The 17,171-nt window shown below is 38.2% G+C and overlaps 1 protein-coding gene across 1 annotated transcript in view; it reads right to left on the bottom strand.

Moving 5' to 3' along the window:
- Positions 1-244: 244 nt before the first annotated feature.
- The window catches only part of LOC126857745 (uncharacterized), a 43,401-nt gene continuing 26,474 nt past the window's right edge, over positions 245-17,171 (bottom strand). The window contains exons 2-4 of the mRNA XM_050607465.1: positions 11,318-11,786; positions 3,033-3,263; positions 245-582 (exon numbers count right to left, since the gene is read on the bottom strand). Of these exons, the coding sequence (XP_050463422.1) occupies positions 245-582; positions 3,033-3,263; positions 11,318-11,786 (1,038 nt within the window). The remainder of the gene's footprint in view (positions 583-3,032; positions 3,264-11,317; positions 11,787-17,171) is intronic.

Raw genomic sequence — 17,171 nt, 5'->3', positions numbered from 1 at the left:
TATTATATATATATTTTTTTATTATACATATATTATAAATATATATATATTATATATTATATATTAAAATATATATATATATATATATATATATATATATATATATATATATTAAACAACTTTTATATATATAATTAAATTTTCTTTCTTTTGACCCTTACTTGCAAAATATTATCTTATATACAATATTAAAGAATAAATTTTTCACGATATTTTTCCGATATTTATTTATAAATATTATATTTTATATTTCCACCATTACACGAAGTACAGACAGATATGAAATAGAGGCTTTTAAAATGCTCATGTAGGTTGATAAATTTACTACAAAATTGCCAGCATACAAAGCGACAGGATATTCTGTCCGCATAATGACAAAAATCAAATTTTTCATCAGTTTTGTAGGAAAGTTATACCAAGCGTTTTGATAGATAGAAAGTCCTACTTCTTCCATTTGCAATCTCAGATAATCACCGATAAAACTATATAGCGTTAATTGCGATAAGAATGTAAACTGCACCATCAAGCTTTTCCCTGCCATAGCAGCGTCATTGACTTTCAAGGCTAAGATAAACTGAAATCCTAACAAGAATATATATTTTTAGCTACTTAATATTTACTAGTTATAAGATGTCTTACAACCTCTGTACAATACTTTATTAGCGTATTCTAGAAGTAAATAAAATGAAAAATTCTAATAGAAAAATTTTGAGGCTGCAATAGTTTTTGAATTATAAACTATTAAAGTGTGCCTATCGCGTAAAACCTACACGCTCATATCTGTAACTTTAACTATATTAACACGGGTGCCGATGTGTCATCTGTTATTGGTTTTTTCAAGTCAGTAATATCGATTTTTACTGCATAACTGATTTTATTTTGTCGTTTCCTATATATGTGCGCATATAATAATAGTTATAATATAATTATAATTATTTTAATATTTATTATACAGGGTGTTCCCGGGTTAAATGGCCAAACTTGAAATATGAATTTAGGATCTTAAAACAAGAAAAAATTTTCCTCTGGAAGTATGCTCGCAAACGCTTCATTTAAGAGATATTGACTTCTGAAATTTAGAATTATAGAAACGAAGAATTTCGAAATGATTCTTTTTATTTTTGTTTTGAAGATCGAAGATCATTGACAGACTAGTGCTTGCACTGTAAACAAAGCTCCGTCCATTCGTACGTATTAATGACTTTCAATAACTAAAACGGAGCATAGTGCAAACGTGTGAAGAAATTACAGATGTACAATGTCAATCAGTTACTCATTCTGTCATCGATAAGTGCAATGCTTGTGCTCCGAACTGAAAGCCATCATTTTGAACAAAACATTTAATTATTAAATTTTAATTACTGTATAGCAATAAATAGAATAAACCTAGATTATTTCGAAATTATTCGTTCCTAACTTCAGAAGTCAATATCTCTTGAACGAAGCTTATTCCAGAAGAAAAAATTTTCTTGTTTTAAGGTCCTAAATTCATATTTCAAGTTTAGCCCATTTAACCCGGGAAAACCTTGTATATTAATGTTTATATTGATAATAAAATATTATTATTATTAATTTTATTTTTATTATTAATATTTATTATTAATAATTAATAATTTGTAATCATGCATCACCCCATCGTTCCCGACACGTCGCCCGTCGGAAGTCTGCCGCCCGGCGAACACCAGCCGGGCAAAGGCAGAGCCGCTTAGCGCCCTATTTTAATAATAACAAACGGTAAATAAACAACCGACCGCCAAGTGCTTCCGGAAAACGCCGAACGCTCCGAGCGGAAAACCCCGCGCCGTTTCCCCCTCCCCAAGGGGGACTTTAAACGACGCGGGTGCCGCAACCGTAGGGTATAAAAAGCCCGACAGATCGCAGATCTGTACCAGATCGGTACCTGACTCCGCTCGAGCAGTATGCACGAGACAATTCCAGAAACCGCTCTGAAACCGTCAAAAGACAGTGAACCGGAGGTTGACGTGTTCGTAGCCTCCGTCGAGAATTCTCGACTATCTGCTCCAGAGACGACTCCTGTCACAAAACCTCTGTAGAGACTAAGAGTGGACGAGTTCGCCGCTCTCCTCGAGTATTCTCGAGCTCTACGGTCCTCACACCCGACCGTCCGATCTCTGCGCAACAACGCATCCCACGAACCTGTCTCTGGGAACACGCACCGCGTCACTGATACCGATGCTCACACCACTGCAGATCACTGTCCTGCAGTTCGCGCCGACCATCAGGCAAACTATTGTACGCGCCTTCGCGCATTTCCTGTAAACCTATCGCGCCGCGAGATATCGAATATAATCTCGCATAGAGTGCCCGCGAAGAAGGGAATAACAACATCACCGCCCGCCTTACCGCGCGTGCCTCGTGCCTATAGGCACGCACCGGCAAACACGCGTCCGTCTTACCGCACGCGCCCCTCGCCACGAGCCGAGCCATTTAACGAGACGCGCAAAAACACCGTCTAGACCGGCGTCACAACATTGCAAATACTATAAGAGTATCATTGTAACAGCTGACTATTGTCATCGAGAGGCAAATAAACACGACGTATCTTTTACGTATCTTTTACGTCTTTTTATTTGCCTCTCGATGGCAATGGTTACAATGATACTCTTATATCCTAACGTCTCGTAATTGTGTTTCAACCCTTCACGAATCCTAATCCTGATTGCGCTGTTCGCGCACGCGAAACCGCTCGTAAAGCGGCCCGTTACAAATTATTTAATTATTTATGCGTTTAATTAAATTATTCAAGAATTAGATGTTTCTCGTATAAGATTTATATTTTGTTAACATTAGCCTACCGCTAGAATATACGATGTAGGAGTAATACATACATAAGAAACAACAAAATAAAATCAGCTGTGCAGTAAAAATTAATATCACCTGACTTGAAAAAATCAATAATAGATGACAGATCGGTATGCATATAAGTAATGTTATTGGCCTGAGCGCACGAGTTTTACGCGATATCACGGGTGGACTAGGACACCTGTATATATATGTATAAACACAGTTACCTGTTATACATAATTGCATACTAATAATAAATAATTGTATTAGCAAGACAAAGCTAATCATATCGGCGAGTTCTCTCGCCATCCTTATCAAGTAACTGTGCCTCTGAATTAATGCATTGAAGCGTTCATAGACTTGCGGTTCTGTATTATCAAAGTTGAGAAATCTGGTCTTCAAAATTTCGACTTGACCACAAACATGTAATGTAATGTTAAGAAACAAAGAGTCGTTACCTAGATAGAAAGAAAATGCATTAGTTTTGAATATTATATATGCTATATGTATTCTTTTAGAATATAATATACTTTTATTATTTTATACACATACGCACGCGCACGCACGCACGCGCGAACGCATATATATATATATATATATATATATATATATATATATATATATATACATATACATATATATATATATATATATATGGTGTCCCATAATTCGTGGATCATCTCTCGTGTGCATGTAAAACATGTTAAACTGAGTAAGAAAGTCCTCTACCATTTTGCGATTTTTTTTTCACTATAATTTATAAGAAATTAATTAAAATAAAAAGATAGGCCAATCCGCGCCTTGTACAAGCGCGACGAGAAGAATCGTCCTATTGTAATGCAATACTAGGCGCGCAGTGAAGCGATGAGAGGATTATTCTACATGCTCGTACGTAGCCTTCGTAGAACGTTCCTTCACACTGCTTCGCCGCGCGCCCAGTATCACGTTACAGTAGGACGTCTCTTTTCGCCGAACGTTTGTGCAAAGCACGGATTGGCTTATCTTTTTTAATTAATTTCTTATTAATAGTCGTGAAAATCGCAAAACGGTAGAGGAGTTTCCTATCCAGTTTAACAAGCTTTACATGCATACGACAGGTGTTTCGCAAATTATGAGACATCCTGTATTTATATATATATATATATATATATATATATATATATATATATATTGTGACGTGGCCATCCCGCGCGCATCCATCCACCGGATGTCTCTCCGATCGCTGAGCGCGGAAAACGCACCCGCGCCAGTCGCAAAACATTAGAGCTGTACCGAAATCTCCAGAGGGGCGTTATTTGTCGGATTTATTTCGTCTTTTTTAATTTTTGTTATCCTTTTATTATTTTATTATCTCGACTACAACACGGGAGCCTTGGAGGAGCGTGAAAACGGCCGCATCAAAACGATTACGACGACCCGGAAGACGACCTTCGAGAGGACGGGAAAAGGAAAGGAATTATTAACCGCCGAATTCGGAAGCGTGGTGTGAAGCGCGAGAGGACAAGGGGGATCCTCGCGTCTTGACGCAGGACCGTGCGGAGACGTGCCCCGAAGAACTCCGAAGGAACTCCATCGCCGCGAAGTACGGCGGGAAGGAGGGAGGTCAGTGAGGGTCACCGGTGCGTTTCTCGTTTCCGAGGCCCTCTCAGAAGGGCCTCGTGAAAAACATTGATCGCAATCTCGGGAGTGCACGCCCGCGATACGATCATAAGCGTGCCGCCCGACGGCTGCCTCGCGTGTTATCGCGTGATTAGCCATAATCACATGCACCCCGATTGCGCATCCCCGGCTGGCCCAGCGTTACCGATTCTAGATCGCGATGTTCCCGGGTCAGACTGGCGCGAGCGTGAGTGAGAGATGGACGTGCAAACGATTGCGAGAGGGATCTTGGGGTGAGCGACGAGTGCGAACGAGGAGAGTTTCAGCTGTGGGCATAGCGAGTGCGGATTTTTCCCGAGGACGAGGCCGAGAGAAGAGCCCGCCAGGCCCGGGACTTCCGAGGAGAGCTTCGATTCCGGTGTGGTTATCCCGCTACGTATTAGCCACGCGTGTTCGCGATATCGGGATCTCGTCGATCTGCCATCGTGGCCGTAATTTAGTATTGTGTTTGCGTTCAAACTCCGCTCGGAAGTTTAGTGATTTTCGCGTCGTTGTAGCGTAATTATATTGGCAAGCAAGTTGAGCCCCGAAGCGTCCGGATCATTGGTTTCACGGATTCGATTATTATGGTGCGTTAGATTCAGCATAAGTCGTCTCTCTGGAGATTGCGGCTCGGTAATACGGCGTCATATAATAGTCGCGAAATCTCTCGCCCGTCTAGCGTTTAAGTCCGGTATGTGTGAGTAGTCTGCCGTGCAGTGTGAGTGTGTTTCGCGATCCTGTATGTCTTTGGTTAGTCGTCGAGTGTGAGTGTGTTTCGCGTGGAAATAATTCTGCTTATGTATATCGTTTGTCGAATCCCACGCGGGAAGTGGATTAGCGATCGAGTGATTTCGCGGTTGGTGCGTAACATTGTACGGAGCGTTGCGAGCTATATTTGCGCGGTGCATGCTTAGAAGTGCACTGGATGCATGTGGTAACCGTACGGCATGATAGAATAGCGAGCAAAATATTATCGATCCACGAGGGGTCCGATAATCGACCCGGTATAATTGCGCTCGGGCACAGGCCCGATCGACCTTGATTTAACGGCGTCTTATTTTCTGTGGCGCTAAGCCGTTTCTAACATCCAGTTTCGCTTTCGCGAATTTATCGACACCCGGGCATACCACCGCTTATCTGTGTTTATCACTCGGACACACCTTTTCTAAATTAATAAAGTTGTTATTTCTTTGTTATGCTGGCCGAATTTACTTTTCTTTTACGCGTATTTGTTGCCTCTTGCCTCCATATAGCGTTCGTCCAACATACGCCCTGCCCCTCTACCGTTAGATGAGCTATTCCGCCCGCGACGAAATCTACTTTCTTCGCGTTATTTTCGCGCCTATCTTGCGTATTTGACGAACTGATACGTGCAAGACCGTATCTGGCGCCCAATTTAAATTCTCGCGAGTTTTAAAGTTTTGTCATGTTCCGCACGCGCGGAGCACCTTCCCCCCCGTCCCCCCCCCCGGCGTGCAACTGATTCTCAATTCATTGTGTTTTTGTCGACGATCCCTTTTCCCGTATCTCCCGACCGGCGAATCGTACTCCCGTTCGTCGGCGCAACAGAACATCTGCGCGACGGAGAGATCGCGACGGCGGACGCGCGCAGAGTTTGCGGAGGAAAAAGACGTTGCAATATATATACATACAGGGTGTCCCATTTTAAATATTCCACTATCCTAACTTTTCAGGATCAACGTTTGAAGGAAAATGACTCGAATAAAAGTTGTAGGGAACAGAGGGGACTATCTAAAAGTGACCTTGGATTTGACATTAAAAGTCCTTTTCAAGGTCATTTGAAGGTTAACTTCCGTTTTTTAAATGGGAACCCCTTTTTTATTGCATATTCTTGTAATTTATCTCGAGAGCTTTTCAAAATATTATAATAAAGGATTTTTTCATTAAGAATTTTTTGAGTTATTTTGTACCTTACTCTGACATATTTTAGTATAAAATATAAAATATCTCGAAAATTATTTAGTTTCGATAATTGTATCGTAATACTTTTATGTGCAGAATAATAAAATAAATCAAATGGTGTACAGAAAATAATTGTTATTAAAAAAAAGTATGCAATTATTTGCAATATATTTTTTATAACATTTATTTATTTTTTCTTTACATCATTCGATTCATCTTATTATTCTATACATAAAAGTATTAAGATACAATTATTGAACACTAAATAATTTTCGAGATATTTTATATCACAATAAAAAAATCTCTCAAAGATAAAAAAAAGTACGCCAAGTACATAAAAAATATACCTTGTACACAACAGAAAGTTGAAAAGATACTTATCTCTGAAAAATAACTAATAAAAAAATTTTTCTCTAAAAAATAAACAAACTAAATGAAATCAATAATTAACTGGCTAAGTATTTACAAGTAATTCAGTTTGTAATTTGTAATTTGAAATAGTAGATATCATAAAATCAATTTTTATAGAAATGTTTTAGACAGATTTTCTCCTTACAATTAAAACACATTTAATTTTTATTAGCAGAATGATTTTCAGCAGAATGAATTCCATTTTTATTAGCAGATGATGATGGAAATAAGTTCCATTTTGAATAGTATATTACAAATTACATTACTTTAGAGTTTATTAAAGTTATTAAAGTTTATTAAAGTTATATACTATAATATCAAATCATATTATTAATGTTAAGTGCAATTAGAATTATTTTGATTTACAAAATATATCTTACAGGATATATAATTCGAAAGAAAATTTTTCGTAAACTCTAAGTCGCGGAGCGCGTATAAAACAAACTTACCAAGCAAAATATGAAAACTTTTATAAAAACAATTGGTACATATTTTGTGAACATTATTCCAATGTGAAAAATTATATTGTATTAATTCTTGTAAAGTATATGATTTTTTTAAATTCATAAATGAACATATACTAATAAATTGAAATTTTAGTAGACTAATTAATTATTATTATATCTTTTTGACGTTTTTATATAAAACTATAAAATTTTGTATAAAATACAAATATTTAATATAATAATACTTTTATTATATAACATAAAAATAATTTTCATATAACGGGGAATATTGTATGGACAAGTCTGGATCCATATACACTACTAAAAAAAATAGGGAATATTTTTCATATTCTAAAAATAGAATTATTTTCAAACCTAAATTACACATTACTAAAAAAAATAGGAAACATTTTTCATATTTAAAAATTGGACTATTTTCAAACAAAGTTGAAACTCGACGAAAATTCATTGTAACAAAATTAAAAAACCATTTTAAAGTTTGCAGTTTTAACTTTAACGCACTATCAGTAATTTTTAATATTTTTTTATCTTGTTTGGTTTGTACTTTAAAAAAGAACACATTGTTTTGTTCTTTAAAATTATATATTTTTGACACTCTGCAGTTCGACAAAAAGACTCTCGAAAAATTCAACTTAAGTTCCATAAACTACAATATTTTGCCTACAAAATACTTTTTTTTAAACTTTTCTACGATTTTTTTTTGACCGAGTTATACGAGTTTAAAATCTGTATTTTTTAAAACTGAAAAAATAATACAAATTTTTTAAAAATCACCAATAGCGTTAAAGTTAAAATTTCAAGCTTTATAAAATGCTTTCTTAATTTTTTTATCTACGATGATTTTTGGCGGAGTGTCGACATTATTTTTAACAAATACAGTTTAGTTTCAAAATCGTGTAACTTATTAAAAAAAAAGAAAAATGTTTAAAAAAGCATTTTGTAGGCAAAATAGAAATGTTGGTTACTTTATGGAACATAAGATAAATTTTTTAAAGAAATTTTTTTATCGAGTTGCAAAGTGTCAAAAATATTTAATTTTAAGAAACAAAACAGTATATTCTTTTTTAAAGTACAGAACATAGAAGATAAAAAAATTTTTTTAAACCGATAGCACGTTAAAGTTGAAACTTCAAACTTTAAAATGCTTTTTTAATTTTGTTTACGATGATTTTTCGTCCAGTTTCAACGATTTGAAAATAGCTCAATTTTTAGGGTATAAAATGTATTCCTTATTTTTTTTAGTAGTGTATTTTAATGCAATCTGGGCACGTCAAATTTTTATACTTTGCTTCGGTGTAAGTGTTTTATGCGACTTAGAGTTTACGAAAAATTGTTTTTCAAATTATACATCTTGTAAGACATACTTTACAAATTAAAGAAATACTAAACACAAAACAATAGCGCTGTAACGGCGCATAGTGACGTATGACTTTGTTTATATATTTTGCGGTATGTCAATGCGGCATAGTGGGGTATACATGTACACATACTTGTACACTACCCCCTTCTCTCTCTCTCTCTCATTTATCATATATAAAAGAGTGTACATAAAAGAATAATCAAACATAAATTGTGTGAATACCTCTTGATGGACAAAATCGCTTTGCGTGTATGCATGCGAGCATACTTACGTGAGTCTGAAACTTATCTGGGAAAAAAAAGTCTCACGTTTGCTATATGCGAATATCATTTCTCAGGATTGATAGCACCAATCTTACTCAAACTGGTCGCAATCGAAAGCTTGCATTCACATTATATCATAAAAGTGCAGTTAGATTTTTATTTACGGCTTTAGTTTCTGAGATATTTTAATCGAAAATATTATAGATATAAAACTCCGGATAAGCTACTTGGTAGCGCCGCGGTCCTTGTACATAGGCAAAACTTTTGACAAGCTGATATCTTTTATAATTGGCGTTTTTTTTTATGAACTTGACGTCGCGACGCTACCGCGTCGCTTGATTTTATACTAAAATATGTCAGATTATGATACAAAATAACTCAAAAAATTCTTAATAAAAAAATATTTTGTTATAGTGTTTTGAAAATCTCTCGAGATAAGCTACAAGAATATGCAATAAAAAATAAAGGTTCCCATTTAAAAAAAAATAGAAATTGACCTTCAAATGACCTTAAAAATGACCTTTTATGTCAAATACAAGATCATTATTAGATAGCTCCTTTTGTTCTCTACAACTTTTATCCGAGTCATTTTCGTTCAAACGTTCATCTTGAAAAGTTATGAGGATGGAACTTTTAAAATGAGACACCCTGTATATATATACTACTGTATTCAAAAAGTTGCGAGAAATTCTAATTTAAACTGCCCGCATTAATGCCCTATCGGCAAATCTTTTTTTATAGACTGATAGGACTGTCTGATGTCTATGGCAAATTTCATTTTATTACGTTGAACGGTTCCTAAATAAACGCTGTTTGTGTAGATGAAAAAATATTTGTTTAGCGATTTTTAGTAAAATGCCAACAAATATTGAGCAAAAAATTTGTATTAAATTTTATATTCAAATTTTCATGTGCCCGAACAGGTGACCTCCATTTGGATACTAACGATTGGACACGCATTATTGGACACGTTTTATTGGACACTGCACGATTGGACACGTACTTTGCCTGATCGGACACGGCATGATCGGATACTACACGATTGGATATATATATTGCACGATTGGACACAACACGATTGAACACCGTATGATTGGACACCGCACGATTGAACACCGCATGATTGGACACGACTAGATTCACAATTGAATAAAGTTGTAAACCCATGTTGAACCTCGCATGTTGATTTCGCATTAAAAAGTAAATGCGTAGAGGCAGTATGTTCCGCCCCCCTACGGGGCGGCTCCACTACCATTAAAATTAGACACATAGGTTTTCCTTAAACCTCGCTTTGTGTGGAAAATTGTAAACCCATGTAAAATCTCACTTCGCATGAAAAATTGTAAAATCTATGTTAAAACCTCATTTTCTAACCTAAAAGTGCGATGTTCATTCGTACGGTATCCAATCGTACGGTGTCCAATTGTGCAGTGTCCAATCGTGCGGTGCCCAGTTGTGCAGTGGTCAATCGTGCAATGTACATATCCAATCGTGTAGTGTCCGATCGTGCCGTGTCCAATCGTGCAACGTGCATGTCCAATCGAGCAGTGTCCAATAAAACGTGTCCAATAATGCGTGTCCAATCGAACAGTGTCCAATCGTTACGTGTTCAAATGGGATACGTCCACCCGAACTGTGGAAATGATGCGGAAATGTTTTGGCGATGAGTGCTTGTCACAAGCAAGGATTTATGATTGATTTAAAACGTTCAAACAAGCAGAGAATCTATTGAAGATGACCCACGTTCTGGAAGACTTTCCATTTCAACTAATAATGAACACATATTGACGAAATCAAGACTTTAGTGTTAAGTAATCGACGATTAACAAATTGTTAATCATTAATAATTTGTTAATCGTTGATTATTTAACACTAAATTCTTCATTTTTTGATATGTTCATTATCAGTTGAAATGAAAGATCTTCCAGAACGTGGGTCATCTGCAACAGGTTCTCTGCTTTTTTGAACGTTCTAAACCAATCGTAAATCTTTGCTTGTGACAAGCACTCATCGCCAAAACATTTCCGCATAATTTCCATAGTTCGGCCACATGAAAATTCGTTCCGAAAACAAAATTTAATGCAAATTTGTTGCTTAATATTTGTTTGCATTTTACTAAAAATCGCTAGACGAATATATTTTCGCCTACACAAACAGCGTTTATTTATGAACCATTCAACATAATAACATGAAATTTGGCATAGATATCAGAGACAGTCCTATCAATATATAAAAGAAAAAATTTACCGATAGCATTAACGCGGGCAATTTAAATTAGAATTTCTCGAAATTTTCTGAACACAGTAGTATATGTGTGTGTGCGTGTACGTTTGCGTTTGCGTGCGTGCATGTGTGTGTATTATATATGTTATATATAGATTCATTATATATTTTGACATATTTCCACATTATCTACTTGAAAAAATAAACAAAAGAACTGATATTACCGTGATTAGTGGTACTCGTTAGCATCATTAATAAAGCTTCCATTACGCAGATAAACCTATATGAATAAATGCTTAATGGTGCATGAAGATATTCCAAAGCGCATCTGGATGGTATAGTGTACTTTAATTCGATGTTTTGATTTGTTATATTTTGATTATTGCGAAAAAGAGGGATCAGCCCATATATCGTACAACTAATATAAGAAAAGGACAACATGCAACAGCAAAGTATCCTCCCTACAAAAGCGTGTTTTCGCATAGTAGTCCGCTCTTTCATATCTTGAATCGTCAAGTAATCGTTCAAAGCAGAACGATAATTATTAGTCAGATTGTTTGCGTAAATGCGAAACCATAAAATCTTTATCACACCGAGTATTCCGCAAGAAATCAACATAAGAGAGTCCACGTTGTCCTCCGCGTCAGTGCAATCCATGTAAATCTCAATGGAAAGTAAGATCATCATTAGGCTCTGTAGATATTGTGCACGTGATACATTTTCTTTTATACATATTTCTTGTGTCTAAAAAAATATCTAAATTCTAAGTTTGTGTTAAATTTCCGCAAATATAAATTGCAATTAGCAATTTTTAAAGTCTATTACGTTTGCATATGTCTTATACATTTTAACATATAATGTAAAAATATTTAAAGTAAGTAGAGAATAATAGAGATAATTATAAGCAATTATAAATATAAGTAGTATAGGGCCAACTACAGCGAAAAGGAAATGTCCCCGCTTTTCTTTCCTGGCGCCGACCTCCTGCTGTAAGCCTGAGCCCTTTATCCCCCTGTCCTGGTGCCTGAGGAAAAAAAGAGTGGGGACTCATGGACGTTCACGAGGCAATTTTTACATATTTCTTTTTTATTTATTTTTTTTTTAATTTTTTTCCGGGCGAGTGGAAATACTCTGGCTTGAAGCTGGGTTCTCCGCTTTTCTAGGTCCTAGTGTGCTGGGCTAACTGAAATCTTACAAGAGTGAGAGTTAGATGAGGTATTTATGAAGAGAAGTAGATTTCTCTGACTCAGAGAACTCGGCTCTCCGATTGGCTTCCTATAATGGCCGGCAGCTTCCGGCGAGATGAAAAAAACGGGCCAGAAAATAGTGCAAAAAAGAAAGCCGACAAGATGTCTGACGTGCCAACTACCGGCAAAATAGCGATAGCGGAGTTGTCTCATAGCATTCCCTTTCTCCTCCCCCTTGTGAAAAAATCGAAAGATATCGTGCGACATACATTTCCCCCGGCCCTTACGGAAAAGCGTGCTGCAACACGCGTGCTATGTCATCCACCCCCTTTTATTTTTCTTGCTGAAAAAAAATCGGCTAGTATGGAATAAATTAATTAACTGATATGGAGATATACGAAACATGCGTTCATGTACGGACACGTCTGTTCCAACGGTCTTGGCGCGCTACGCAGGTAGACGTACATAGTGACATCATCGCTGGAATCAATAGAAAGGGTTTCGGTGCGGTTTACGAACATTGGGTAGGAATAGCAATTGTGGCGGTTTAGAACGCCATGACGTCAGAGGCAAGGAAGGAAGGAAGGAAGGAGAGAAAAGGAAAAATTAAATGTTTTCACAAAATTATTTGTAACGACCTGTGTCGTTACTAAAGCATCGCGGACCGTCCACCCGTCCGCAAAAGAGGCTGGCGCTTGGCACCCCATAAATTTTACATATCCGCGCTGCTGCGGGACAGCGAGCCCACCGTATGAGACGCCGCTGGTCGATGCGATTCCCCACTAAGGCGGTGCGAGCCTAAGTAAACCGGCCGGGTATATAAGCCGGCTCGACACGGCTTGCGGTACCATTCCCTGATCCCGAGCCTCGGGACACTCGAAGCCTCAGAGTGCTCTTTGAGACTCCAGCTGACCGATCCTTATACCATTCCTTCTAACCTGGTCTAGGAGACGAGTGCTCTCGTCTCCGGCCGAGTGCTCTCAGCGTCCAGTCTTGTCGGTGCGAGAGAGTGCTCTCCCTTACACCAACCACTCCGGCCCGGGGGACGAGTGCTCTCGTACCCTGTCGAGTGCTCTCGACGACCGGCGCTGTCCGTGATGAAGAGTGCTCTCTTCGTCTCTTCCCGATACCGTCGACTTCGACCGCGCGACAACCTCCCGATGATTCGCGACCGAGAGCCTTTGGGCTCAACCCATTGTACGCATCGCGTCCGTAATTATTATTATTATTATTTTTGTATATACCGCGTCTAATCAGTAAGCCTGGCTTGTGCCCGCTCGTGACGCCAGGAACAGCACTTCTCCAGCGCCTAGTCCTTCTCAGGATAAGTCGCAAGGCACGCCGGCTGGCCCTTAGTCCTTTTCAGGGTGGGCCGCTGAGCAGTGCGCATCCTCGGCACCAGACGTCACGTCCTGGCACGATCTTGCGTTATCTCATATCCGGACCAGATTAGACAACTTCGGTGCTTTTGTTGCGAGTAGCCGAATCCGTTCGTACTAGTCGATTTTGTTCCTTTCGTTACGGGTCGATCCCGTCTCCTCCAATTGTATTCGCGAGTTTTGTTTATTGGCCGATTCTGTTGTAGCATATATTTATGCAAATAAATCATTGTTATTTGTTGGCCAAATTGAATGTGTAATTTGCGAGCCCGAATCTCTTCCTTCTCCCGAATCCTGGAACCGGACGAGCCGATGCGTGGCGTCGGGAAAGGTAGATTGTTATATACTTTAAAAAATTAATATTTTTATTTATGTTGCAGCAGAAATATGATGTTCTGTACAAATTATTTACATTTAAATATATAATATTTACAACATTTACAAAAAGATGTTAACTCTTAACAGATGGTGGAAAATATGTGAATTCGTTACTAAGAATAAGTTATTATATACAGCGATAAAAGTGTGAGAGTCGAAAAAAATAGAATGTGGAAAATTATTTATCTATTATATATACCCATATGATAGTGAACAACGACTATTAATAAATCTGCGCTTTAACAATACAGGCTCACATACTTTGATTTCATTCCGCTATCTTATGAAACGCGATACGCTGAAATGCCCTGAATTGTAAATTTATCGAAGTTTCAGCCTTTTTGTCATTCTCTTCATTTTCTCTCTCTAGCTAATAATAAATCCCTAATACTATTGAAATTAACAAGCCGTGAGTTTTCATAATTTAAAGTAATGCCTTTAACTTTACATGATTCGTGCGTTAGACCATCTGGCGTGCTTACAATATAAGCATAAAATTTCGGGCCACCGAACACGAATACTTCAATATAACTGTCATTGCCATAGCTCTCGAGCTCGTCAGTCATATCGCCTAAAAAATTTCCTGTACGCGGCTCATATTCGTTCGGATCACTGTACATGTAGATACACGAATCTGTATCGTAATACAAAACACGACGTTCTAATTGCTCTCTAATCGCTCTAAATAAGAATATAATGTTAAATGAGCTTGTGCAGTCGTATATGCCGCTAATATCACGACATTAGTCAACGGGGAGGAAACAGTCACCATGAAATATATTACCTCGTCGTTCACGGGTAATATATCGGTTATTTCATGCTCGGCACTCAGCAAAATCACGTTAATCATAAAAACGTTGCTGCGTTGTCACGACTTCTGTATTAGTCAAATTGGATCGTTGGCCAAATTTCCCCCAAAAAGAATTTAAGCACAGCTTCGCGACAACATGTAAGCCGGGTTTTCGCACGATGTTGTGCTTATCGAGAATACCTTCGGTCTTTTCATATTCCTGTAAATATTATTCTTTAACATCATCATCGTTTTGCTCGCATTCATTCGGCCATCCGCTGGCTTCTTGCTTAAGTTGCAAGAATGTATTTATATATTCGGCGAATAATCCTCCTTGACGCGTCGTGTGATCGAATTGGCTGACTTTGTACTGCTACAAATCTCACTTACTGCCGTCACGAGATAACCTTTTTCAACGGCCTTGCGTAATTTGCAGGACACTCAAGTACCCTCGAATTCGCACTTCTCCGCATTGTCATACGTGCAGGTCGTTTGCAAAAAGGTTTCGCAGCAACTGCGATACAATACGAAAAGTAATTTTCCCTTCGCGCGATATAAAAGTACAGGATGAAATAGATTATACGGAGCGAGTACTCTACAACGTATGAGTCCTCCCAATGTATTAAAATTATAATTCGGTGCCTTCCCGATTAATGCGGAACATTCATCGCCGACATAAATATCAGGATAACCAATCGGAAAAGCACCTGTTTTTAAAACGTATGGGTACAAGGAACATACGTCCACGTAACGTATTTTTTCCTGTAACCTCATATTGCGTCACGATATTACCCATGCGTACACTAAAAAATGCATTGCGCGGATGATGTTTCTACCAGTGGGTGATTGTCGACATATTCACGCATTTCACGATAATCTCGCGATCGAAAGAGCATTCCCACTTTTCCATTACAAAGTATTTCCGTTGACGCAGTCCCAACAAGATTGCGAATTCGTTCGTAACGCTAGTCGATCGTATCCTTACAATAATGAAATCAGTCTGTCGCGATTCAAAGAAAAGCAAGAGCATGGGAGCGTCCCGTTTGACCATATTAATATTGACTACGGTCCCGATTGACCACGTTGAAATTGACCACGTTGCAAATAACCACGGTCCCGATTGACCACGGTCCCGATTAACTACAGTCCCGATTGACCACGTTACAATTGATCATGGTCCCGATTGACCACGTTGTTGTAAAGCAAGGTCCACCCAGCCTATCGGCGGGGTAGGGGGGCCGAACGCCTCGCTTGCACTCCTACGTGTGGTGTGTGTGTGTGTGTGTGTGTGTGTGTGCGTGTGCGCGCGCGCGTGTTTCCTTTCCACGCTCCGTGATCAATATCAACGTGGTCAATTGGGACCGTGGTCAATATCAACGTGATCAATCGGGACCGTGGTCAATTGGGACCGTGGTCAACCGGGACCGTGGTTAATCGGGATCGTGGTCAATTATGATCGTGGTCAATCGGACTGTGGTCAAAATTAACGTGGTCAATCGAGATCATGGTCAATCGGGATCGTGGTCAATCGGGACGGTGGTCAATCGGGATCGTGTTTAATTGCAACGTGGTCAATATCAACGTGGCTATTCTCAAAGTGGTCAATTTCAACGTGGTCAAATGGGACCGTGGTCAATATTAATGTGGTCAAACAAGTGCCATTCGACGGGCATCCGTGCCAAAAACATCCGTGAAATTGAAATGCATGATGTTGCGTCATTCCCTGCGTCATTCAGACATTTATATCAGACGTAATATCCATTGATTATACCATATTCACGCACACGCTCTGCGTGGTTTATAGAATGGCCGAGCTCGCGCTCCATCCATATCAACCACTGCAGAGTTTTACGCAAATGATTATTTGCTTTTCTGTATCCACCGATCGGGATGACGCCTATCGTATTCGAGTGCAAAAAGTTTTTCGGGAAAACAGTCATGTATATCGAAGCAATAGTTGTGCATTCCTCGAACGGACACACATTTCTACGATCGGTAAAAATTTTTCTAAACGCCATGCACGCTTGTCGAAGAATATCGAAGTCGGTACGACAATAGCAAATGATTTCGCGGTGGAAATCAAACACTGTGTTTTTCTAGCGCATATCAGCATGCCATGCAAAAAAGCGTTCGCGCTCTTCTGTTTTCATTGACTTCGGATAATAATAATGTATGTCTGTTCGGCATACATTATTATTATTATTATATACATTTTCTTTCGCATACGCTTCGCAAATTTTTTGCGCTACGCAAAGAGTAGGAATGTGTTTTTTATAGTAATTGTATCTTCGAGCGTCTCATCTTGCCGTGTTTCAAAATCATAAAACATGCTACACGTTCCTTC

Source organism: Cataglyphis hispanica, chromosome 22 (genome assembly GCF_021464435.1).
Source record: "Cataglyphis hispanica isolate Lineage 1 chromosome 22, ULB_Chis1_1.0, whole genome shotgun sequence".
Lineage (NCBI taxonomy): Eukaryota > Metazoa > Arthropoda > Insecta > Hymenoptera > Formicidae > Cataglyphis > Cataglyphis hispanica.
This window is presented reverse-complemented; position numbering and strand designations above follow the sequence as displayed.